This window comes from Artemia sp. Qi Xiang Cuo, chromosome 19 (assembly GCF_049724085.1).
Source record: "Artemia sp. Qi Xiang Cuo chromosome 19, ASM4972408v1, whole genome shotgun sequence".
Lineage (NCBI taxonomy): Eukaryota > Metazoa > Arthropoda > Branchiopoda > Anostraca > Artemiidae > Artemia > Artemia sp. Qi Xiang Cuo.
The window spans coordinates 10062793-10088441 of record NC_142812.1 but is presented as its reverse complement, the minus strand read 5'-3'; the positions used below and the strand labels follow the sequence as shown (position 1 = coordinate 10088441).

The following is a 25649-nucleotide window of genomic DNA, read 5'->3' as shown; positions in this document are numbered from 1 at the left end:
ATTATTGTAAACGTGTATAACCCAACAGATTACCGCAATGACCGATCAGAATTTTTATTTGCTTCTGCATGTGAGAAACTAGGGTCTTGCCGTTCAAATATTCGTCAGTTAGATAAGCGCTGTATTGTTATAGGAGATTTTAACTATAATTTAACTGATGCTTCGTAATTGCGTGCCTCTATCTTGTCAAGTATTTTTGACGATTGGCTTCGGATCTTGCAGAAGGATCTCAATTACACTTACACACACCACTCAAGTCACGTGTCGAACCTTGACCATGCAGTTTCTTCTGGCAAATCTCCAAGTTTCACCTTTTCACGTCGTTACTGACTTCCAACTGTCAGACCACCTTCCAAAATCTGCATCTATTTCTTGTCCTTCTGCTTAGTCTACTCTCAACCCACAACCACATCAGCCTCACGCCTAATTTTACAGGGACTAGAAGAACATCCAAGGTGATCTTTTCGCAACAGTTGCTAATTCTGTCCTTCATAAAATTAATGTTCCGTTCCAGCTCCTCGTGAGAAATGCGCAAGCTGATGTAAATAAAATACGGGTGTTGCTAGATATCTATCCTGCACAAATTTACCATGTCCTGCGATGCGCAAAAAAACCGCTATACCACTTAAACGTAAGCGTCGGGGTGTCGCGAAGCATTGGTCCAGTAATCCGAGCCTAGTTGAAGCTTGGAGAAAATCCAAATTTTGGTACCATTTGTGGCTCCAGTTTGACCCTCCTTACTCTGGCTGGGCTTCTGACATTCGTCTTTCTACCAAAAGAAATTTTTCAAGAGAACTATCCATCCACATGAACCAGATAAATAAAGAGACGTCCCAGTAAGCTTCTCTGTCACAATCTTCCTTCTGGAGCATCAAGAGATCCTCCTAGCACCTGCCTATCTGCTCAAGCTATTCCTGATTTTAGTGGAATTCATACTTCTCTGCTGAATTCTCCCGGTAGATGCCACCCTACAGTCCAAATATAGAGATAAGCTTGATAAATATCTGTCTAGTTGTCTAACCGACAATTTTGTTGTTTCGGTTGATTCTGTACTGCAAGCAATCCAACGCCTAAAACGTAAGAAATCTACTGGCATCGATAAAGTGAGCACACTTCAAATTCTGCACGGAAGCGAGCTGCTGGTAAACTATATTGCTCTTTTGATCCAGATGATTGTTACCCAATTAGTTGTACCTTCTTCTTTTTCGATTGTGGATCTCACTCCAGTTCCAAAGAAAGGTAAACTCACCACCCACTGCTCGTCTTTCCGCCCTATAACGGTGGCTGCTACCTTCTGTAAGCTTTTTGAAGTTTTGTTCATTAACCATCTAAACGAAAAATGCTATGTTCCACCCTACCAATTTGGATTCCAGCCACGTCACAGTTGTGCCCACGCTTTGGTGATTGTCGCGAGCGCATTGATCGATGCTGATGCATCAGGTGAAACTGTCGTGTTAGCCTAGCACGATTTTCGTAAGGCGTTCGATTCTCTCATTCGGGACGCTGTGCTACTCCATGCTGCAAAATGTGTATTGAGCCCTTCATATATCACATCCCTCGAGACATGTATTCTCGTCTTAAATTTCGCCTAATACTTCACCCATTATCTAAAGCTGACAGCTCTAAAGCCAAAACACCAACCCCTGATGTTTTTGTCAACGTCGAAAAAGGTACCCGTCAAGGTGCTGTTTGTTTCTTCCCCTTCACTCTTCAATAATGGAGTTCTTGATGTACTATCAGCTATTTCCACATCTCTGATCTTTGATAGTTTTGATTTATCTCTCGTATGTTATGCTGATGACATTCTGAACTTGAGACACACTATTCAGTGCATTAGCGAGATTTTCACAACGCTACAATCTGAGTATGCAAGACAAGGTCTTCAGTTCAATGTTGAAAAATCCGAAGTTGTATAATTTAACTGGAAGTAAGCGTCACCTGGGGATATTTCTCTCGAAAAAGTAGGATTAAGCTAGTAGATCATACCACCTACCTCTGTCTTCCAATTGGTTCGTCAATAATGCACAAGCGGCATCTATTGATTGCTCACATTGAACGTAAAGTTGGGTTATCATATGCTACATTTGTAACGAATAAGTTACGCTTCAACCGCCGTCTTCTTTCGAAACTTTTCAACCCTGTCACTCTACCACATTATCTGGACCTAATGCCATTTTGGAAAATGCTCACAAAATCTGACGAGTCAAAAATTAGTTCAGTCGCCTTCCGGTGCACAAAATATCTTTTACGGTTTCCCCCGTGTGTCAGCAACTCTTATCTAGTTAGAAAATTCAACATTGCTGACCCCATTATAGCTGTGGAAACACAAATTCATGCTTATAAATCCCGTTTGACGAGTTTGAACCATCCTTAGTCGTCGGTACTGACCCAGTAGTCAAGATCTATTTGTTGTGTGTGTTTTTTAGTGTTTGTTTTCGTGCTTAGTGTAATTTTAAACTAATTGATGATTTAGTCTCTTTTCGTACGAGTCCAATTTAAGTGACGCTAGTTATTCTCAATCTTGGTGTTAATTTTTCTCTAGTAAAAGATTGCGTGTATTACTATTGATTTAACTGTTTATTAATTATCCATTCTCTTAAGCATATTGTTTTAAGTAAAGAAGTAAAAATTCCGTGATTAAATAATTTCCTTGTTTCTGATATTTATGTATGTTAATTAAAAAACTTTTTCCAGAAAATAACTTCTTAAAATAAAAGTAAAGAACTCCATTAAACAAAAAATTAGCAAAAATAAAATAAAATAATCTACCAAGCGTGAAACTACCACAATTCAGCATCGATAAATAAATGAAACCCAAAACGAACAAAAATTACAGTAAATAGCCGAGTCAAACTCAAAACGAGCAAAAATTAACATGAGTTGGGCTTAAAACCCCTATGCCTTCCCATGGCCAGAACATAATTTGCTCTTTACTGAAACAATATAAATGTTTTTACTTGTACAACTTTAATAAATCAAATAATATTAATATTTTGAATACTAAATATCAGTATATGTATATTAAACTGAAAATGCACATTCATTTGTATTTTTTTTCAGTAAAGTGCAAATTATGCTCTGGCCTTGGGAAGGCATAGGGGTCCTTTCTATTTTCAATCGAATGAGCCCTTTTCAAAGTTCCACGACAACTCCTTCGATACGAAGTGCCCTGGTCTAAACGAAAAAAAAATAACACGTTGTATCCCCATCGTTCTTTACTATAAAAATGTCAAGCCTTCCAATCACTTTCGACTAGTAAAAAGGGCACTAGGCCTTTTGATTTCCAATCGAATAAGCCCTTTTTGAATTTCCACGACAACACTTTCTAAACACCTTATATACCCCACGGTATAAATTACAACCCTTACCTTAAGGGCTGTGAGGAGGGTCGTCATCCTCAAAGACCTAGTTTCCAAAACATTCGACTACGTTAAACAAAATGGCTGTCTCAAAATTTTGATGGGATTTGTTTGGGGAAAGGGTGGGCGTGGGAGGGGCGTTATTTGCTCTCCAATCACTTTCAACTATTAAAAAAAGGCACTAGTCCTTTCAATTTCCTATCCAATGAGCCCTTTGAAGTTTTTACGACAACGCTTTCAATAAAAACCTTATATGTCTTCAGGGCATAACTTACAACCCTTGCCCTGAGGGTTGGGGGGAGGGTTGTCATCCTCAAAGACCTAATTTCCAGAACTTTCTACTGCGTTGAACAAAATGGCTATCTGAAAATTTTGATTGGATGTGTTTAGGGGAATGGTGGGCGTGAGAGGGGGTTTAGTTACCCTCCAATCACTTTCGACTATTAAAAAGGGCACTAGCCCTCTCAATTTCCAATTGAATGAGCCCATTTTGAAGTTTTTACGACAATGCTATCTGTAAAAACTTTATATGCCCACAGGGCATAAATTACAACCTTTGCCCTGGGGGCTCTAAGGGGTTTGTGATCCTCAAAAACATAATTTCCAGAAGTTTCAATAACGTTGAACAACATGGTTATCTCAAAATTTTGATTGGATTTGTTTGGGAAATGGTGGGCGTGAGAGGGGCGTTAGTTGCTCTACAATCACTTTCAACTATTAAAAAAGGCACTAGTCCTTTCAATTTCCTATCAAATGAGCCCTTTTGAAGTTTCTACGACAAAGCTTTCAATAACAACTTTTTTTTGGGGGGGGGGGTAATTACTCTCCACTCACTTTCCACTTTAGAAAGGACACTAGCCCTTTCAATTTCCAATAAAATGATCCTTTTTTGAAATTTATACAACAACTCTCTATATAAACCTTATATACCCCCAGGCTATAGCTTACAACCCTTGCACTAACGGCTCTGAAAGGGGTATCATCCTAAAAACCTAATTTCCAAAAAAACTACATTGAACAAAATGGATATCTCAAACTTTTGATTGGATGAATTTGGGGAAATGGTGGGAGTGAGAGAGGAGATAGTTACCCTGCATTCACTTTCGACTATTAAAAAGGGAACTAGCCCTTTCAATTTCTAATTGAATGAGCCTTTTCTGAAGTTTCTAAAACATCGCTTTCTATGAAAATCTTATATGCTCCCAGGGTATAACTTACAACCCTTGCCCTGAGGGCTCTGAGTGGGGGGTGTTGTCATCCTTAAAGACCTGATTTTCCAAAACTTTCAACTACGTTGAATAAAATGACTATCTAAAAATTTTGATTGGATGTATTTGGGGAAAAGGTGGTCGTGAGAGGCGGGTTAGTTGCCCTCAAATCACTTTCGACTATTAGAAAGGGCACTAGCCCTTTCAATAGCTAATTGAATGAGCCCTTTTTCAAGTTTTTACGACAAAGATTTCAATAAAAACCTTATCTCAGAATTTTGATTGGATGTGTTTGGGGAAATGGTGGGCGTGGAAGGGGCTTTAGTTGCCTTCCAATAACTTTCGACTATTAAAAAGGGCACAAGCCATTTCAATTTCCAATCGAATAAGCCCTTTTTGAAGTTTCTACGACAACGCTTTCTATAAAACCTTATATGTCCCCAGGGCATAACTTACAACCTTTGCCCTAAGGGCTGTGGGTGTGTTGTCATCCTCAACGACCTAATTTCCATAACTTTCAACTAAGTTCAACAAAATGGCTATCTCAAAATTTTGATTGAATTTGTTTAGAGAAAAGGTGGGCGTGAGAGGGGGGTTAGTTGTCCTCCAGTCACTCTCGACTATTAAAAAGGGCAATAGCCCTTTAAATTTCCAATAAAATGAGTGTTTTCTGAAGTTTCTACGTCAATCCTTTCTATAAAAACCTTATATGCCCCCAGGGCATAAGTTACAACTCTTGCCCTGAGGGCTACGGGGGAGTGTCATCCCCAAAAACATAATTTCTATCTGGAAATCAACTACACTGAACAAAATGGCTATCTCAAAATGTTGATTGGATGTGTTTCGGGAAATGGTGGGTGTGGAAGGGGTTTTAGTTGCCTTCCAATCACTTTCGACTATTAAAAAGGGCACAAGCCACTCCAATTTCCAATTGAATGAGCCCTTTTCCAAGTTTCTACGACAACTTCTTCGATATGAAGTGCCCTGGTCTAAAGGAAAAAAATAATAAATAATACATTCTGCCAACATCGTTCTTATATGCCCCCAGGGCGTAACTTAAAACCCTTGCTATGAGGGTTGTGGGGGAGTGTCTTCCACAAAAACAAAATTTCTATTTGGAAATCAGCTACGTTGAACGAAATGGCTATCTCAAAATTTTGATTGGATGTGTTTTCGGAAATGGTGGGCGTGAAGGGGATGTTAGTTGCCTTCCAATCACTATTTTGGTTAATTATTTATCAATTGCGACTTGATGAAACGATGCTTATACTGCCTCTGTTTGTTCAGTACTTGGGAGTTTAAAAACAAAACATGTCACATACCTGAAGTGCAGTGCATAACTGAATCTTTCTTTCTCGTGCTTTCAATTTGTTCTAAGAGCTGATTTAGATCTTAGCTCTAGCGTTCCTCACTAAGTTTATTATCACAGCTAAGTTTATGTGTATTTCTTCTATTTCTCTTTTATTATGTATTGCTCTGTCTTTTCCATTGTTTACTATGACGGGTTTTCCAATATATAATAATAATAATAATAATAATAATAATAATAATAATCAATAATAAGAATAAGAATAATAATAATAATAATAATGTAAAATCCTAAACTATGTTGGTGTGAAAGGTTCTATGGTTTAGTGTAAAAGTACCATCACATATTTCAACAGCGATTATCCATATATTTATCTTAATCAGACAATTTTAATCCAAATGTAACCAAAACCTTGAAGAAAGAATTCCTTTAAGTTCATTTAAGATGACTATCTTCTACATATTTTTAATGGAAAAACAATCATTTGCATGATTTTAAGGAAATTTATTGATTTGCTTTCCCTGACTGAGGCCAACTGTAAGACTGATAAATGTCTCATTTGACTTTTTAATAAACAATGAATGGAGAGAAAAATACAGAAGGGAAACGGAAAGTTCCTGGGCTTCTTACAAATTCTCACTAATCAATTATTAAGTTTTTATCATGTTTGATTTCCGGTTTGTTTGGTCGATACCTGGTAACTGAGGATATTATATTAAGGATTCATAATTTGCTTTTGTTTTGTTTTTAGGACGCATAATTTGATTTGGAAAGTGAGGATACTCTATGCAATTTGATATATAGGGTCCGTTCAAGAAATAAAAAAAAAATTATGACAAACTCTCTTTTTTGACTGAAATTCTTTTAACTTAAAACATGTGTAGTTTTTTGGAGGGGTATAGTCTTTTTTGGAGTTTTTTTTCCAAGACAAGTTCAAGTATGTCTGAATGATTTCTATATATATGTGAAAGTTTCATACTTTTTCAGGGTAATAGGTTTTACCATTAAATGGATGCTTGATTGTAATCTTGGAATAATTTAAACATTAAAATACTGAAGAGCATTATCTATGGTAACATAGAGCCTTTAGTTCATGCTGCTATAAATTAGGCTACATCCCAGAATTCAGAGTGGATCTGTCAACAGCAACAAAACAAATTGTTGTCTTTCTGGAATCCGTGCATGCATACTCTTCATTGTCATCCAATACTATTACATTAACTAAGCCTCTCGCGCCTCTATTCTTAAACTTCTCAATTTATATATCGTCCCCCTATTTTGCTTCACTTAGGTTTGAGCTAGTCTACAAATCAAGTTATAATTAACTTAGATTGTGAGGCTTAGGGATATTCAAACCACTGAATTCTTACTGGATGCTATTTTTCTCGATGGATCAAGATGCTATATGTTGCATAGACAGCACAAAGTGCATGATCTTTGCTTCTTTTGCCTTAAAGGCAAGGTCTATATGCCCCTGGTGTAACCTCTTCTGTCTCTACCCCTGTCTTATGAGTTTTTGACCATACTGTCGGCCTCTCACTTTGTATCCAGTTTTTCATCCAATACCTTAGTTCTATTTCTGTGTATTTTTTGTGTATTCCTTAGATAAAAATTTGAACATTTTCATAATTAAGATAAAAGAGCCGGGGATAAATTTCCTTCGGTAGGTAATGTATAAATTTAAATGTGGAACCACTGATGTGTAATATCAATCTCTCATTTGTGTTTGTAGTCAGTCCCATATTTTCTTATTTCTTTTTTGCGTGTAAATTAATAAGACAACTCATTTTTCAAATGAGTTTTTATTCATTTAAAATTTTTCAAAACACCTCATTTTTTCATTTTAGTTAACCAAGCATGGTCAAATTGGAGTCACTGGTCAGCTTGTAGTGCCTCCTGTGGCCCTGGAGCTGTTAGAAGTAGACACCGAATTTGCATGCCAAGCAGCAGACAACGGCTTTGCATGGTGAGAGAATTCAATCACTTTTGAAGATCCAAAAGAAAACTTTCAAGTTTTCGAGTGAAAGTAAAACACAACTTTAAAACCTTAAAAACCATATATTTAATACATATAAGGGGAGATACACTCTTTAACTTGCCCTCTTTACGCTAGAATAAACGCCAAAAAATCCGAGTAAAAATAAAATGCTATACAAAAAGTCAATAGAGAAAGGAATCCACTCCCCCTCTCCCCCCTCCGTCGTCCCACATTCCTGACACTTAAATGGTTGCTAGAAATTTGCCAAAGACAAACATGTTTTAAAACCCTAAAAACAATTTGATTTTTTAGAAAGGGAATAAAACTTTTTTAGTTACTAATTGTTGAAAACCAATATGTAAACAATTTTCATTAAAGCAAACGCAGCCTCTCAAGCGCTAAGATAGGGAGGTGTTAAGGGATACAGCAGCCTCTCTCTTTTTCAGGTTAATGTTTTCCTTTTGAGGATTATAGTTTCACTCTTTACGCATGTTAAAAAATAAATTATTTTCTTTCTTCTACGTCCAAAACACGAGGTAATAGTTAGTGACTTTGGGGCCCTGGAGCACTCCCAGAGCTCTTTGGGAAGGTCTGTAAATTATGCAATTCACACATTGTTTTCGTATTGTATTTGTTATTCAAAAAGGGGGTCATGTTTGACCCTTGTTGTCAAGAAAGGATAAAGTTTTCAAGGTGAAGCTTTCACGAAATGTTGAGGGGAGTGTTGAACTGAAGTAAGACACACTATGTTTATGCAGGTTGTCAAAAGAGTGTATCACAGGAACAGCTTAGGGTATTAACTTGGAAATCTCAGGGAATGATGAGAAGGGGGATCACTTGACCTCAAGACAATATGTGTACTGTATTAGTATTATTATTACTACTACTACTACCAATACTACTACTACTACGAAAACTACTACTTCTACTGTGACTACTACTCAGGCTTATTGTGTTAAGGAGAAAATCTCAGGCAATATTGAGGGGGAGGTTTAACTGAATCAAAATTCACTATGTACATACAGGCTGCCAAAAGGACGCATCAGTAATATCTTAGGAATGATTTAGAGTGTTAATTTGAAGCTTTCAGGGCATAATGAGGGGATTTCAACGGACTAAATAGCAATATGTGTATATCACCATTTGCATACCATACCATATTGCTCCATTAATTACCGCTACTACTGTTACTACTAATACCACTAATATTGCTGCTCCTACTACTGCTACTATGACTAGTCCTAATGCTAAGTCTAAGAGTGTAAAGGCGAAATTTTCAAGAGATGTTGAGCGAAGTAGAACTAAAATAAACCGCAAAACGTGCATGCAGGTTGTCAAAAGGGTGTATCAGCGGTATCTTAGGAATGGCCTAGAGTATTAAGTTAAAACTTAATGGGCATGTTTGGGGGAATGTTGGACTACCCAAAAGACGCTATGTACATGTTACTGCTACTATATCCACTACCACTACTACTACTAGTACTACTGCAGCTGCTGCTGCGGCTGTTACAACTATCAGTATTGATACTACTACTACTACTAAGGCTAAGTGTCCTAAGGGAAAAATTCAGGCAGTTTTTAGGGTATTTTTATCTAAATCAAAATATATTGTGGGCATCTTGGTTGTCAAAATGACGTATCATCAATGTCCCAAGAACTGCTTAGAATCTTAAGTTGAAACTTTCAGGGCATGATGAAAGAAACTAAAAGGCACTATGTGGATATTTCTACAAATACCATTGCTACTAATGCTACTAATGCTACAACAACTACTTCTACTGAGGTTAAGGATATTAAGGTGAAACTTTCAGGGGGTGCTTAGGGATATTGAACTAAACCAAAACACACTCTGTGCATATGGGTTGTCAAACGGGTGTATCAGCAGTATTTCAGGAACAGCTTAGAGTGTTTACTTGAAACTTTCAGCGTATGTTGAGGGGGATGCCGAACTAACAAAAAGGCACAATGTGCATCTTACTACTACTGCTACTATTACTACTAATACGATTACTACTACTAGTAAAGCTAACAATATTAAAGTGAAATTTTCTGGGAATGTTGAGTGAAATGGTGAAATATATCAAAACACCCTTAGTACATGCAGGTTGTCAAAAGGAAGTATCAGCAATATCTCAGAAACAGGTTAAAACATTAAGTTGACACTTTCAGGGCATGTTGAGGGGGATGCTGAGCTAACCAAAAGGCTCAGAGTATTAAGGTGAAACTTTCAGGGCATATTACTAGTGCTACTACTAACTACTAATATTATTGCTAAAACTGTTATCGCTATTGAGGCTAGGGGTATTAAGGTGAAACTTTCAGAGAATATTTAGGGGATGTTGAACTAATCCAAAACACACTATATGCGTGCAGGCTGTGAAAAAGACGTATCAGTAGTATCTTAGGGAACTTAGAGCATTGAGCTTAAATTTCCAGTGCTTGTTGAGGGAGATGTTGAACCAACCGAAAGGTGCTATGCGCATGCTACCACTCTTGCTGCTAGTACTATTACTGCTACGGCTGCTGCTATTATTGGGGCTAGGGGTATTATATGGAAACTTTCAGGGAAGGTTTAGGGGGGTGTTGAACTTAATCAAAACACACCCTATGCATTCAGGTTGTCAAAAGTGCACATCAGCAATTTCTCAGAGACGGTATTAGGTATCAAGTTTGAATTTTTAGGGCGTGTTGAGGAGGATGTTGAACTAACCAAAAGGCACTATGTACATACTACTTCAACTATTCCTTGAGATAATACCAATACTACGAGTACTACTCCAGCTGAAGATTAGGGTAATAAAGCGAAACTTTCAGGGAATGCTGAGGGGGATGTTGAATTATATCGAAACACACTATGTGAATGCAAGTTATCAAAAATACTTAACAGGTATACCCGAGGAAGAGCTTAGAGTAATAACTTGAAACTTTCAATGCATGTTGACGAGGATGTTGAACAAACCAAAAAATATCATATCCATGTCACTACTACTGCTTCTGCTACTACTACTACTTCTACTGCTACAGCTATTACTAATTCTACTACTAAGACTACGGGCACTAAGGTGAAATTTTCAGGAAATGTTGAGGGGGATGTTGAGATATATCAAAACACGCTATGCTAATGCAAGCTGTCGAAAGGGCGCATTAGGAATATATCAGGAACGGCTTAGAGCATCAAGTTGAAGCTTTCAAGGCATTTTTAGGAAGTCAATCAACAGAGTATCAAGTTTTCAGGGCATTCTTAGGAACAAATAAGGGTATTAAATTGAAATTTTCAGGGCATGTTAAAGAGAATGTTTAACTAAATATGGATCTTACAAGGGTGTATCTGTAATATCTCAGGAATGGCTAAGGGTATTAAGGTGAAACCTTCAGGAGATGTTGAATTGTATGTTGAACAAAATCAAAAACTCTTTGTATGAATGAAGGTTTTTCAAAAGGGCGTATTAGCAATATCTAAGGAACGGCTGAGGATATTGAATTGAGCCTTTCAGGGCTACTAAAACTACTACCCTACTACTACTGCAAACTCTCAGGAATTAAATTGAGCTTTTTCTTAATGAGGCACTTAGACTGAAAGGCACTTGATGTACTCTTTTTCTTAACTGTTGATTCCCATTTGAATGAGCGTTCTTTTGATTTGCTAGGATCAGCGATTCCATACGATCACCTCTGGAAAAACAACAACAAATAAACACGGCTCTGTGATTAATCTTCTCATCAAAAAGGTAGAATTTTGCATTTTTGTTAAAAGGGGCTTGAAACTTCTGCTCTAGAAATTCCTGATATGCTTCCTGAATGCGATTTTGGAATTTTCTTCGAGATCTCTCAGAATTTTGGAGGGTGTTTGCCCTTTTTTAAAAAATCATGCTAATTTTTTGTCAAAATTTTATAGGATATCCTTAAACTTTTGCATATTTAGCATAATTATAAAAATCCTAATAAATCCTAATAAGAAAAATAAAGGCTAATGATCAACAATTGCAATATTTTCTAACATTCGAAAGCACTTTTGCATATTTAGCATAATCATAAAAATCCTAATAAATCCTAATAAGAAAAATAAAGGCTAATGATCAACAATTGCAATATTTTCTAACATTCGAAAGCACTTGACATTTTTGAGCAAAAGACATATCAAGTCTTTGGCCCTTTAACCACTTTTGAAATTTTTAGGCTTTTCTTCTTCTGCGCCCTTGTTCTTTCTTTTCATTTTTGCAGGGTAGCTCAGTTGAAACTGAACTCTGTGAACTACCACCTTGCTACGCTGTTTCCGGATATGAACTTGCCAGGATAGAAAATGGTCTCTGTGGTTGTGGATGTAGAATAAACATATCTTTCGACAAAATTGACATCATTCATGGGACGTCTGAAGATTGTCACAGGCAACAATTTTGGCTTTTAAAGGTAAGGTGTGCGTTTTGCACGTTTCACATAATGATTTGTGTCTAATAATATGTATCTCATCTGATTTCTTACCTGAGCAATGTGTCATGACAAGTGGATCCTTTTGTCAGAAGCATATAGGTGACAAAAAAAAAATCAGCTTATTACTTAATTAGAATACTCAAAAAAAGAAATATTTCTTTCTTTTTGGGCCCACTTTTAGTTGAGGGATGCCAAGTTAGTCATTTCTCTTTTCTGACGCCGCATTAGCGATTTTTCTTCGGACGCTGCATTAGCGATTTCTTTCTCTAAAGATAAATGTTAAAATGAAAGACTCTTTATTGAGTCTCTGTTACATAAATGTATGCGCACTCATATCAATCCCCCCCCCCCGAAAAAAATCCAATTAGAACTAGTTATTAGAAACATCATAGGTGCTTAAATGATAACATATTTAACACCAAAATGGTATAGCCAAACAGATCGGCTGTCCAAAATTTTATGTAATTTTCACTTTGCTGTTCATATTTTAATCACTTCCTTTGAACTTAGTTTCTCTATCTCTCTCTCTCTCTCTCTCTCCATCGACGCCAATAAGGTTACCATTACTGCACTTGTATGATCCTTGACTCCTACATCCAGAGAGCGTGTCCAATGTAACTCCATCTTTCTTCTTTGCCACTTCAGAAATAAGTGGCTGACCAGTTTTCTGGTAAATCTTAGCGTTTCTGACTTTTTTTTTCCAGTCGACGTCAAATATGTGACTAAGGCTCTTATATTGATACGTTATTAGTCATATATCGAATATATTATTATATCGAACATATATCAACCCATATAGCGAATACATATATCGAACGCTATTAGCCTTTTCTCTGTCTTTATATCGAGTTTCCAGACTCTATAGCATACAACAGAACCGACCAATGATTACTTTTTATAAAGATAAAAGTTAAAGGGAAAATAGGCTTAATCGAGCCTTCGTTAATTTAATGCGTCTACACTCATACTAATATCCCTTTCACCCCCACATCAGCTTAAAATTCAATGTTTAAACCTCGTATATACTTCCATGACGACGTATCTAAAGTCAGAATTGGCTTTAATAGCTAGGGCGTCCAAAATCAAAAGACAATATCTATAACTTAAAGTCTATTGCGCCATTGTTGATAAGGCTTGATTTCTTCGTTCTAATGGTAAGAGTTAAAATAAAAAAATGCATTATTGAGCCTCTGTTTCAATAGATCTATTTACTTTTATCAGTACGTCCCTCCCCCAAATCGGTTGAAATTTCACTGTTCAAACATTGCTGATATTTCAATAATAAACTATCGAACAGTTCGTGGTAACGAACTATAAGTAAGGAGAGACCCGGCTCAGTAGTAACCGAAACTCTAAAAAACGGAAGTTTGATACCAATAGATACATCAAAAAAATTAGTTTTTAAAGCTGATTATAAATATATAAGGTTCATCAAGTTTACTCTTACCCATCGAAAGTTATACGCCTGAGAAAATTTGCCTCATTTTCGAAAAAGAGAGAAACACCCCCCAAAAGTCATAGAACTTTAATGAAAATCAAACCATTGGATTTAGCATATTATAGAACCCTACTATAGAAGTTTAAGCTCCCAACTGCAAAATGTGGATTTGTTTATTTTTGGCAAGTAGAGAGGTCACGGATGCGTGTTCATTTTTTTTTTCCAGGGGTGATCGTATCAACCCAGTGATCCTAGAATATTGCAGAAGGGCTTATTCAATCAAAAATTAAAAGCTCTAGTGCTTTTTTTAAGTGACCAAAAATTGGAGGGCAAATAGAAATTTTGAGATAGCCATTTTGTTCAGCATGGTCGAATAAAACAATAACTATGTCTTTGAGGATGAGTTAATCCCCCACAGTCCCCAGGGGAAGATCTGCAAGTTATTAACTTTGCCTAGTGTTTAGCCTACATATAGTATTGGTTATTGGGAAGTATACAGAAGTTTTCAGGGGGGATTGTTTCAAATAATTGGAGGGGTGGATCGGGGCTACGTGGGAGGATCTTTCCATGGCGGAAGTTTTTATGGGGGAAAGGAAATTGCTATGAAGGGGACTCCGGATATCCCAACATTATTTAAAAAAACGATCAGAAATTAAATTTAGAAAACAATTTTTTCAACTGAAAGTAAGGAGCAACATAAAAACTTAAAACGAACAGAAATTATTATGTATATGATTGGGTTCGCCCCCTAGTCATTACCTTGCTCTTTACGCTAAAGTTTATTTTGTACTTTCATAAGAGCTATTTATTCTAATTAATGGCCTTTGTGATTAAGGGTAATTCTTAAAGAACTGGAACAAAATTTGAACCTTAGCGTAAAGAGCAATGTATTGACTAGAGGTCGAATCCCCTAATATACGTCATAAAAATATGCGACGATAAAAGTTCGTTGCGTAAGTTAATTCGTAAGTTACGTCAGAACAAAATTTCGAGAAAGCCATTTAGTAAAAAAAAAAGTAAAATTAACATGCAAATTTCGTTTTAATTTATTCATATAAGGTGAGCCAAAATCAAAGCAGCATTAATTCAAAAAAATTCAGAAATTAAATACAAAAAAATAAGTTCTTTTAACTGAAAATAAGGAGCAATATTAAAACTTAAAGGAAAAAGAAATTATTCCGTATATGAAAGGGGCTGTCCCATCCTCAACACCTTGCTCTTTACGCTAAAGTTTGACTCTGTCTCAGAACTTTGTTTAAAAAAAAAAATTAGCGTAAAGAGCGAGGCGTTGAGGAGGGGACTGTCCCTTTCATATACGGAATAATTTCTATTCGTTTTAAGATTTAATGTCGCTCCTTAATTTCAGTTAAAAAAAAACTTTTTTCTTTATTTAATTTGAAGCTAGAATGGGATTTGGTACCTGTAATGACAAGCCATGTATCAGAATCCACGCCCAATTGGCCATCAGATGCGGCATTGTAGAGCTGCCAAAGTAAAGAGCCGCATGCTTTCCAAGTATTTCTTACTCATCTAATTTTTTCCCCAGCCACTTTATACGGAAGGGGCGGTCGTAGAAATTTCGAAGAGTTTCTACGAGTTTCTAAAGTTTCATTCTATTGGAAATTAAAGCCCTTTCTAAGAGTTTGAAATGACTGGAGGGCAAACAGTGATCTTCTCTTCCCTCTCTCTTCTTTCTCTTTCTCTTTTTTCTAGCTTAACCCTCCAAGGCATCCAATGAAAATTTCGAGACAAACATTTTTTCAACATGACCCTCACAACCCCTGGGGTAAGTGTCGTAAATAAAGCAAATTGCCAATCATTTGAATATAGGTTTCATAATAAACAGTAGGGGGGCCTATTTGTGTTGCATGTGGGATTGGCTGGAAATCGTCAAACATTTTTGTAAATGTTCAAACGTTTTTTTTTAAACTAATCATAGAAAAAAATTAACTGGTCCAGTTTAAATTGAATGTGTGATAATAGACAAAAATATTGCAAAAACTATCAAAAGCTATTGTTTTATGATGAATTACTGGAGATTCTATCATTTGTTGTGTAGCCAAAACAGAAAATTGACGATCGTAATGTATTCTGCCTTCCCCGAGTTAAGAGGCCGGGGCTGATCAAATCTCAGGCAGTGTTTTACTTCGTTTGTTTGTTGGTTCAACCGATGTCTGGTCATTTTAAAGCCTTTCTTAGAAACGAGGATGAGGCCTTACAAGCCTATCTTTGCGTATAGTGGTATAGCCTAGGTGAACAATTGGCACGTTGCCAAAATACTTGTTGCTTCATTGTTTTTTTTTCTTTACTAAGGTATGCATTACCATCAGTAATGATGACGGTCACGACATATGTGACCGAAATATCTGGTATTTTTGTGAATTTCTATCACTGTTTGTGAAACACTGTCTATTAAAAGGATTTTATCCCTATTTGAACTTTTATTTATCGTCATGGAAAGGCAGTCTGGTCTTCGGAATTATCTAAGGTATGCAAGAGGAAAGATCTAGGTGTAATATTAGGCATGAACCATTGGTGGGGAGAGAGAATCAAAAGGAAACCAAAAGGAAACATTTCAAGGCATACGGTGAGGGTTTTCAAGGGTTCTTCATCTTGAGTTTTTGTGATTGTATTTTTCTCTTAAGAAAATATTTGTACTTTTTAGATGTAGTAGTACAGTAATGCGAAGACCACTTTTCGGCTGCTATTTTTATGTAATTTAAAATGTAGGTGGCATTTAGTTTTTTGTAATTGCTTAAATAGTTCTTTTTATTATTATTTTTATATATTGGTGCCACTGAGAGGAGAGGAGGTGGGTTTAAAAAAAAGAGAAAAAAACGAAACGAGGATAGTGGAGCTTCAATATTTTAGACAAGTTTGAACCCTCCATTGTATTTCCCCGACAGATTTACAGATTGGAGGGCTGTTTCACAAGTGTGCCTAAATATACCATTGGTGTATAATATAGTGTGAATACAAAAGCGTTTTTTTTTATGGTCAATCAGGATTTGAGAATGTTTCCAAGTATTTAATATAGTCTGAAACTTAACATGAGTGCCCATAAGGAGGGGGAGGGGGGGTGCCAGCCCCCTCCTGGCTGAATGATACTGCCTTGTTTTTACATTTTTGCTTTAAGGTTTCTATTATGTAGCATTAAAAGTGCCAATTAGACCAGGTAAGCCCCCCTCTGAAATTCAGTTTATGGGCACCCATGCACCTTAAACCACTTTTCAATGACTTTTTTACGTGCTGAGATACCCAGACTCACGTGAGCTTATAATCAATCATTTTTGTCATTAATTTTGAAATAAAAGGAAACTATTCTAGGCAGATTATGGCCAAGGGATTCAAGTGCATATTTCATTCTTCAACTCGAGTTGCTGTGATGGTAATCATATTTTGCAAGTAAGGGTTAGATCAATCATTTGTTATATTCAATTATGAAATAAAAGGAAACTATTCTAGGCAGATGATGGCAAAGGGATCCAAGTGCATATTTCTTTCTTCAACTCGAGTTGGTGTGATGGTAATCATATTTTGAAAGTAAGGGTAAGATACCCAGATTCACATGAGCTTATAATCAATAATTTTTTACATTAATTATGAAATAAAAGTAAACTATTCTAGGCAGATAATGGCAAAGGGATCCAAGTGCATATTTCTTTCTTCAACTCGAGTTGCTGCGATGGTAATCATATTTTGCAAGTAAGGGAAGGACAAAGCCTGACATCAGATCTTCTGTTTGAGTACACCAACTCTTCCTTTAACCACTCAGTAATTGAGAGTTCTTCGTCGATGGTCCTTATTGCCTTTGTCCATAATGACGGGGACAATTGTTCATCTTCATTTATTGCCACTGCTCAAGCTATCGGTAATTCCTATTCTTCTAATTTACTCTTTTTTTATTGAATTCTATTCAAGTTTGACCTGATTCTTATTTTTCTTGCTTTGTTCCTTTTATTATTTTTACATCTTCCATTTCGCTTGGACTGATTTAGTGAATTAAGTACCGGATCTGTTGTTGTGAATACTTGAATTGTGTAGGCCTATCTTAGTTTTGACAACATGTTTGAAGACGTCAAGTCTCAGCCAGGGGGTAAACTGGGGTTTTGGGGGGGGGGCAATTGATTCCCACTCCCCATTCATCAGGGGCAAATTACGCCCCTGATGAATTAACTTTTCAAAGTTATAACACTTAACTACAACAAGAACTTTTAAAATGTTTATAGTGTTTTCTAAATACAGAATTAAAAAAAAAAAAAACTTATGTGGTTGTAGATGAAGCATAAACATATGCTTCAATAAAATTGATATCGCGGTTTTAGGGCATCTCAAGACTGGCACAGGCAAACATCTGGACTTTCATAATTAATGCAAACATTTCTTTTTCATTACCATAGAAGTTTTCTTCGTCCATATTGGAACATATGTTTTCCTCAAGCACTAGTGTAGCGTCATCTAAATTTACAAAATCATGTTTTAAATGTTACAGTAATACTAAATTTTATCCATTTTGGGAAGAATTTTTATTTTAATTTGTTGCTACTGTTCAATTTACTATTTATGTCTTCTTCATTCTCATTTCTTCATAATTCTATGTTCAAGTGCAACCAAAATCAAATTGAGCTTTTCTTCTTTTTTAGAGCGTTATATTAGGTTGGAGCCATTTAATAGCTGAAACTACATTCCACAAAAATCAAAAATAGTACTCGTTAATTATCGCTTACAAAATGAATACATATATGAACATTTCAGCAAATCATATTTCCCTGTTTTTCTGTAATCTTAACTGGGTACAGTAAAACTGAAGTCGGTTAGTCGGGACTCAGGTAGGACCTCTTTGGATCAAAATTTGGGGCAATAGCTTGCTAACTTTTGTCCCCGAGAAATTTATAAGTACAGCGGACCTCCGGAAATCCAGCAAACGTTCTTTAGGGTGGTGTCGAAGTATCGAATTTGTCAGAGTACTGCCTAAGACCCTCTAATCCAGGTTATTTTACAGAAGAGTACCTTGTTATCCGACAAATTACCAATCAAATGTAAGATTCTATATGTTGTACTCTGAAGTGCAAATCATACTTCATTATGCATGTCCATCCTTGTAAATTAAACAACACAATAAGAGAGTTTACGCTTTATTATAAAATTAACATAGTTAATGCCATGGAACCTACAAAAGAATATTTTAAATTAGGATATGATATTTAAATTAATATTTTAATATTTTAAATAATTATGTACAAACTAATACACATGTGTACTAAAATAATCCAGAACTATGAATTAAAGTCATAATATGAAACAATCAATTTATGAAACATGACAATATTCATCAATTTTTTCTGGTTTAAGGTGTTTCTGATTTCTGGTGTTGAAACGTGAGTTAGTAAATCACTTCACTTCCTTTGAGTAGTTTCAATTACGTCGTCGTCATCTGTCTGATTGATTATTGTAAAACCGGAAATATCTCTTATAGTAGCTTTGTCCGTCATTTCATAAAATTAATTAAAAAAAAATTTCCGAAAAATTAGTTTTTCAAAGAAAAGTAAAGGCCATTTTAAACTTAAGATCAGAAGATACAAATGCATTTTAAAATTAAACCTAAAAACGACCAGAAATTACTATTAAAGAATAAATGAAACCCAAAACGAAAAGACATTAAATAAGCAATCATAGCAAAAACATACAGCAAGTAATAATATAGATGAATAAATAGATCTTAAAGCGAGTAATTCTTAGATTGAACATGAATATCAAGCTTAAAATGAAAAAAAATATCTTCCTATTGAAGTATAAATTAAACTTAAAACTAACAGAAATTAAATAAAAAATCAATGCAAACAAACATACAATAGATATTAATGTAAATTAATAAATAAATCTTAAAACGAATGAAACTTAAATTGAATACACAAATCAAGCTTGAAACGAACAAAAATCAGCACAAACAAGAGTTTGGGTATGAGCTCCTTCTTTCACTGTAAAAGTCTAAAACCTACTGCGTCATTGGCGCTTTACTGAAACCAATTTTATTGCAAATATTTTTTTTGTACTTGATATTGAAAATAAACATTAAAATTATAGTAAAATTTTGAACCGATGAGCTTTCAGCGATTAATATCATTATAAATCAAATATTCAGTTTAATTTATTAGTTCTTTCTAAAGTTGTACAAGACGAATTAAATTTTACTACAAACAAGAGTTTGGATACTGCCCCCCTCCTTAACTGTAAATAAAAACCAAAAGCCTACTGCGTCATTGGCGCTTAATTGAAAATGAATTATATTACAACTTCTTACAGTATTGAAAATAAAAATACAATTACAGTGAAATAAATTCTTGAACTGATGGATCTTTCAACAATTAGTATCATTATTCATCAAATATTCAATTTGATGTTGTTTATACTTTCCAAGACTGTTCAAGATGCGTATAGTTTTCAGTAAAGCGCCAATGACGCAGTAGGTTTTAGACTTTTACAGTGAGAGAAGGAGGTCATACCCAAACTCTTGTTTGTGGTGATTTTTGTTCGTTTCAAGCTTGATTTGTGTATTCAATTTAATTTTCACTCGTTTTGAGATTTATTTATTAATTTACATTAATATCTATTGTATTTTTGTTTGCATTGATTGTTTATTTAATTTCTGTTCGTTTTAAGTTTCCTTTATACTTCAATAGGAAGATATTTTTTTTTCATTTTAAGCTTGATATTCATATTCAGTCTAAGTATTACTCGCTTTAAGATCTATTTATTCATTTATATTATTAATTTTTGTATGTTTTTCCTATGATTGCTTATTTAATTTCTGTTTGTATTGGGTTTCATTTATTCTTTAATAGTAATTTCTGGTCGTTTTGAGTTTGAATTTTAAAAGGTATTTGTATCTGCTGAGCTTAAGTTTAAAATGGTCTTTACTTTTCTTTGAAAAACTTATTTTTCGGAAAGTCTTTGTTAATTAATTTTTGTTCGTTTTTGATTGCAAAAAATTTCAAGTTCTTAAAAATTCCTTATTTCAAAATAAAACTTTAAAAAAATCAAATATTCATCAAAGTATAGAAAATTGATATCAAAGTAACAATATCTTAGGCAGCGCGCTAGCGCTGCCTAAGTTAAGAACGACGTGGGCAGAATGTGTTTTTTCTCCACCCGGACACTTCGTATCGAAGGAGTTATCGTAGAAACTTCGAAAAGGGCTCATTCGATTGGAAATTGGAGTGTCTAGTGGCCTTTTTAATAGTCGAAAGGGATTGGAGGGCCACAAGCCCCCCCCCTACGCCCATCATTCCCCCAAACACATCTAATCAAAAGTTTGAGATAGCCATTTTGTTCAGCGTAGTTGATTTCCAAATAGAAAATATGTTTTTAAGGAGGACACTCTCCCAAAACCCTCGGGGCAAGGGTTTTAAGTTGTGCCCTGGGTGCATATACGGTTTTTATAGAAGGCGTTGTCGTAGAAACTTCAAAACAGGCTCATTCGATTGGAAATTCAAAGGGCTAGTGCCCTTTTTAATAGTCAAAAGTTATTGGAGGGAAACTAGGCCCCCCCCACCCACGCCAATCATTCCCCCAATCACATCCAATCAAATGTTTGAGATAGCCATTTTGTTCAGCGTATTTGTTTTCCAAATAAAAAATATGTTTTTGAGGAGGACACTCCCTCACAACCCTCAGGGCAAGGGTTTTAAGTTATTCCCTGGGGGCATATAAGGTTTTTATAGAAGGCGTTGTCGTAGAAACTTCAAAACAGGCTCATTCGATTTGAAATTCAAAGGGCTAGTACCCTTTTTAATAGTTGAAAGTGATTTGGGGGCAACTAGACCCCCCCCACGCCCAACTTCGTATCGAAGGAGTTGTCGTAGAAACTTTGAAAAGGGCTCATTCGTTTTGAAATGGGAGTGGCTAGTGCCCTTTTTAATAGTCAAAAGTGATTGGAGGGCAATTAGCTCCCCCCCCCAGCCCCATCAGTCCCCCAAAAACATCCAATCAAAATTTTGAGATGGCCGTTTTGTTCAGCGTAGTTAATTTCCAGATAGAAAATATGTTTTTGAGGAGTAAACTCCCCCACAACCCTCAGGGCAAGGGTTTCAAGTTATGCCCTTGGGGCGTATAAGGTTTTTATAGAAGGCGTTGTCGTAGAAACTTCAAAACAGGCTCATTCGATTGGAAATTCAAAGGGCTAGTACCCTTATTAAACTGTCGAAAGTGATTGGAGGGCAAAGAGCCCCCCCCCCCCCCCACGCCCATCATTCCCCCAAACACATCCAATCAAAATTTTGAGATAACCATTTTGTTCAGTTTATTTGATTTCTAGATAGAAAATGCGTGTTTAAGAAGGACACTCTACCACAAACCTCAGTGCAAGGGTCTTAGGTTTAACCCTGGGGGCATATAAGGTTTTTATAAAAGGCGTTGACGTAGAAACTTCAAAACAGGCTCATTCGATTGGAAATTCAAAGCGATAGTGCCCTTTTTAATAGTCGAGAGTGATTGGAGGGCAAATAGCCCCCCCCCCCACCCCACGCTCATCATTCCCCCAAACACATCCAATCTAAATTTTGAGATAGCAATTTTGTTCAGCGTATTTGTTTTCCAAATAGAAAATATGTTTTTGAGGAGGACACTCCCTCACAACCCTCAGGGCAAGGGTTTTAAGTTATGGCCAGCGGGCATATAAGGTTTTTATAGAAGGTGTTGTCGTAGAAACTTCAAAACAGGCTCATTTGATTGGAAATTCCAAGGGCTAGTACCCTTATTAAACTGTCGAAAGTGATTGGAGGGCAACTCGCCCCCCCCCCCCCACGCCCATCATTCCCCCAAACACATCCAATCAAAATTTTGAGATAGCCATTTTGTTCAGCGTAGTTGATTTCCAGATAGAAAACTTTTCTGAGGAGGACACTCTACCACAAACCTCAGGGCAAAGGTTTTAAGTTATGCCTGGGGGCACATAAGGTTTTTATTAAAAGGCGTTGTTGTAGAAGCTTCAAAACAGGCTCATTCGATTGGAAATTCAAAGCGCTAGTGCACTTTTTAATAGTCGAAAGTGATTGAAGGGCAACTAGCCCCCCCCCCCTCCCCACGCCCATCATTCCCCCAAACACATCCAATCGAAATTTTGAGATAGCCATTTTGTTCAGCGTAGTTGTTTTCCAAATAGAAAATATGTTTTTGAGGAGGACACTCTCCCACGAACCGCGGAGCAAGGGTTTTAAGTTATGGCCTGGGGGTACGACAGGTTTCTATAGAAAACGTTGTTGTAAAAACTTCAAAATAGGCTCATTTAAATGGAAATTCAATGGGCTCGTGCCATTTTTAGTAGTTGAAAATGATTTGAATATAACTAGCTCCCCCCCCCCTCACGCGCAGACCTCCCCCAAATACAAGCAATCAAAATTTTGAGATAGCCATTTTGTAAAACGTAGTTTTAAGTTCTTGAAATTAGATTTTTGAGGATGACAACCTCTTCACAGCCCTCAGGACAAGGGTTGTAAGTTATGTCCTGGGGGAATATAAAGTTTTTATAGAACGCGTTGTCGTAGAAACTTCAAAAAGGGCTCATTTGATTAGAAATTGAAATGGCTTGTGCTCTTTTTAATAGTCGAAAGTAATTGGAAGGCAACTAACACTCCTTCCACGCCCACCATTTCCCCAAACACATCCAATCAAAATTTTGAGATAGCAATTTTGGTCCACGCAGTTAAAGTTCAGGAAATTATACCTTTGAGCAGGACACTCCCCCCACAGTCTTCAGGGCAAGGGTTATAAGTTTTACTGAAAAGGGTACAAGGGTTATAATTTGCACTTTACTGAAAAAAATACAAATGAATGTGCATTGTCAGTTTAATATACATTTACTGATATTTAGTAATCAAAATCTTAATATTATTTGATTTATTAAAGTTATAAAATTAAAAATATTTATACTTTTTTCAGTAGAGTGCAATTTATGTTCTGGCCTTGGGAAGGCATAGGGGTTTTGAGCCCAACTTATGTTAATTTCTGCTCATTTTGAGTTTGTCTCGGTTATTTATTGTAATTTCTGCTCGTTTTCGGTTTCATTTATTTATCGATGCTGATTTGTGGCAGTTTCACGCTTGGTAGATTAATTTATTTTATTTTTCTCATTTTTTGTTTAATGGAGTTCTTTACTATTCTTTGAAAAACTTATTTTGTGGAAAAAGTTTTTTTAATTAATCAAAGTGAAAAAATGGGTTTGTGTCAACCTCGGAGTTTTTATTATCTAATGTTTGAACTATTTTTAAAAAAATTGCTATCTCAAAATTTTTATCGGATGGGTTTGGGGAAAAGGGCGTGGGGGTTGACCAGATTAAGCTTCGGTCTCTTTTGACTCTTTAAAAATGAACTAGAACTTTCTATTTTCAATCAAATGAGCCCTCTCTGAAGTTTATGCGAGTATCCCTTCTATAAGAACCATATATATCCCCAGAGTATAACTTACAGCGCCTATCCCTGGGCCCTGGGAGTTTGTGTCGATCCTCGAGTTTTAGTATCTGATGGTTGAACTATTTTTAACAAAATGGTCACCTGAAATTTTTATCGGATGGGTTTATCCATCTGATACGACCAAAGGCGTGGAGGGCGGGAGGGGCTAGTTACCCACTGATCTTTTTTTACTCTGGAGGAAATGAGCTAAAGCTTTTAATTGCTCTGGGGGCTAAAGCCCCGAGAGCAATACTTACAACGCCTTCCCTGGCCCTGGAGGTGGGGGGTGTGTTGGCACAGGAGTTTTTCTTATTTGATCTTTGAACTATTTTTAACGAAATGACTATACGTAAAGGTATTTTTGTTATATGATCTTTCAACTATTTTTAACAAAATGGCTACCTCAAATTTTTTATCAGATGTATTTGGGGAAAAAAGACTTTGGGGGCCAGTTGTCCTCTGATCACTTTTGACTTGTAAAAATTTTACTAGTACTCTCGATTTCCATTCGAATGAGCCCCCTTTGAAGTTTATACGACGACCCCTTCTATATGAAGTACCTCTGGGAAAAAAGTAAATGGAGTGTGGGGGGAGGCTTGCTGCCCTTCAATCACTTTTGACTCTTAAAAAGTGAATTACAAATTTCAATTACCAATCAAATGAACCCTCTAGGAATTTTATACGAGCATCCCTTCCATAACAACCATATATGCCCCCAGGGCATGCCCCCAGTGTCGACACTGGAGTTTTTTTTTTATCAGACCTTTGAACTATTTTTAACAAAATGTCTATCTCAAAATTTTTATCTGATGCATTTCGGGCGTGGAGTAGGGGGGGGGGCTAGTTGCCCTACGATCTTTTCTGACTCTTAGAAAGTGAACAAGAACTTTCAATTTCAAATCAAATGAGCCCTCTCCGAAGTCTATACAAGCATCCTGCCTCCGGGCCCTGGCGGGTTTCGTCGACACAGGAAATTTTCTTATCTGACCTTTGAACTATTTTTAATGAAATGGCTATTATAAAAATTTTATCGGATTGGCTTGGGAAAAAAGGGTGTGTGTTTGGGGGGGGGGCTAGTTACCCTTGGATATCTTTTGACTCTTAAAAATTGAACTAGAACTTTCAATTTTAATCCAAATGAGCCCTCACTGAAGTTTATACGAGCATCCCTTTCATAAGAATATTATATGCTCCCAGGACAGCACTTACAACACCTATCCACCGGACTCTGGGGGTGTTTTCGTTATCTAATTTTCGAACAATTTCCAAAACACTGGCTATCTCAAAATTTTTAGGGGCGGATTTGGGAAAAAAGAGCGTGGGGGGCTAGTTTAACTCTCTTGACTCTTAAAAAAGTGAAATAGAACTTTCAATTTCCGATCAAATGAGTAGAAGGCTATCTTATACTCGTGACATTACCACGTGGTTTATGGTCCTAATATGGGCATAGAGTCATTAGGGAGAACACGTGGTTAATGGGGTC

General features: G+C 36.2%; 1 protein-coding gene across 1 annotated transcript in view; it reads left to right on the top strand.

Annotated features, from left to right (window-relative positions):
- LOC148940483 (uncharacterized) overlaps positions 1 to 25649 on the top strand; it is a 176689-nt gene that overhangs the window by 118236 nt on the left and 32804 nt on the right. Inside the window, exons 3-6 of the mRNA XM_089104995.1 lie at positions 1170 to 1440; positions 7724 to 7842; positions 12076 to 12261; positions 17348 to 17591. Of these exons, the coding sequence (XP_088961121.1) occupies positions 1170 to 1440; positions 7724 to 7842; positions 12076 to 12261; positions 17348 to 17591 (820 nt within the window). The remainder of the gene's footprint in view (positions 1 to 1169; positions 1441 to 7723; positions 7843 to 12075; positions 12262 to 17347; positions 17592 to 25649) is intronic.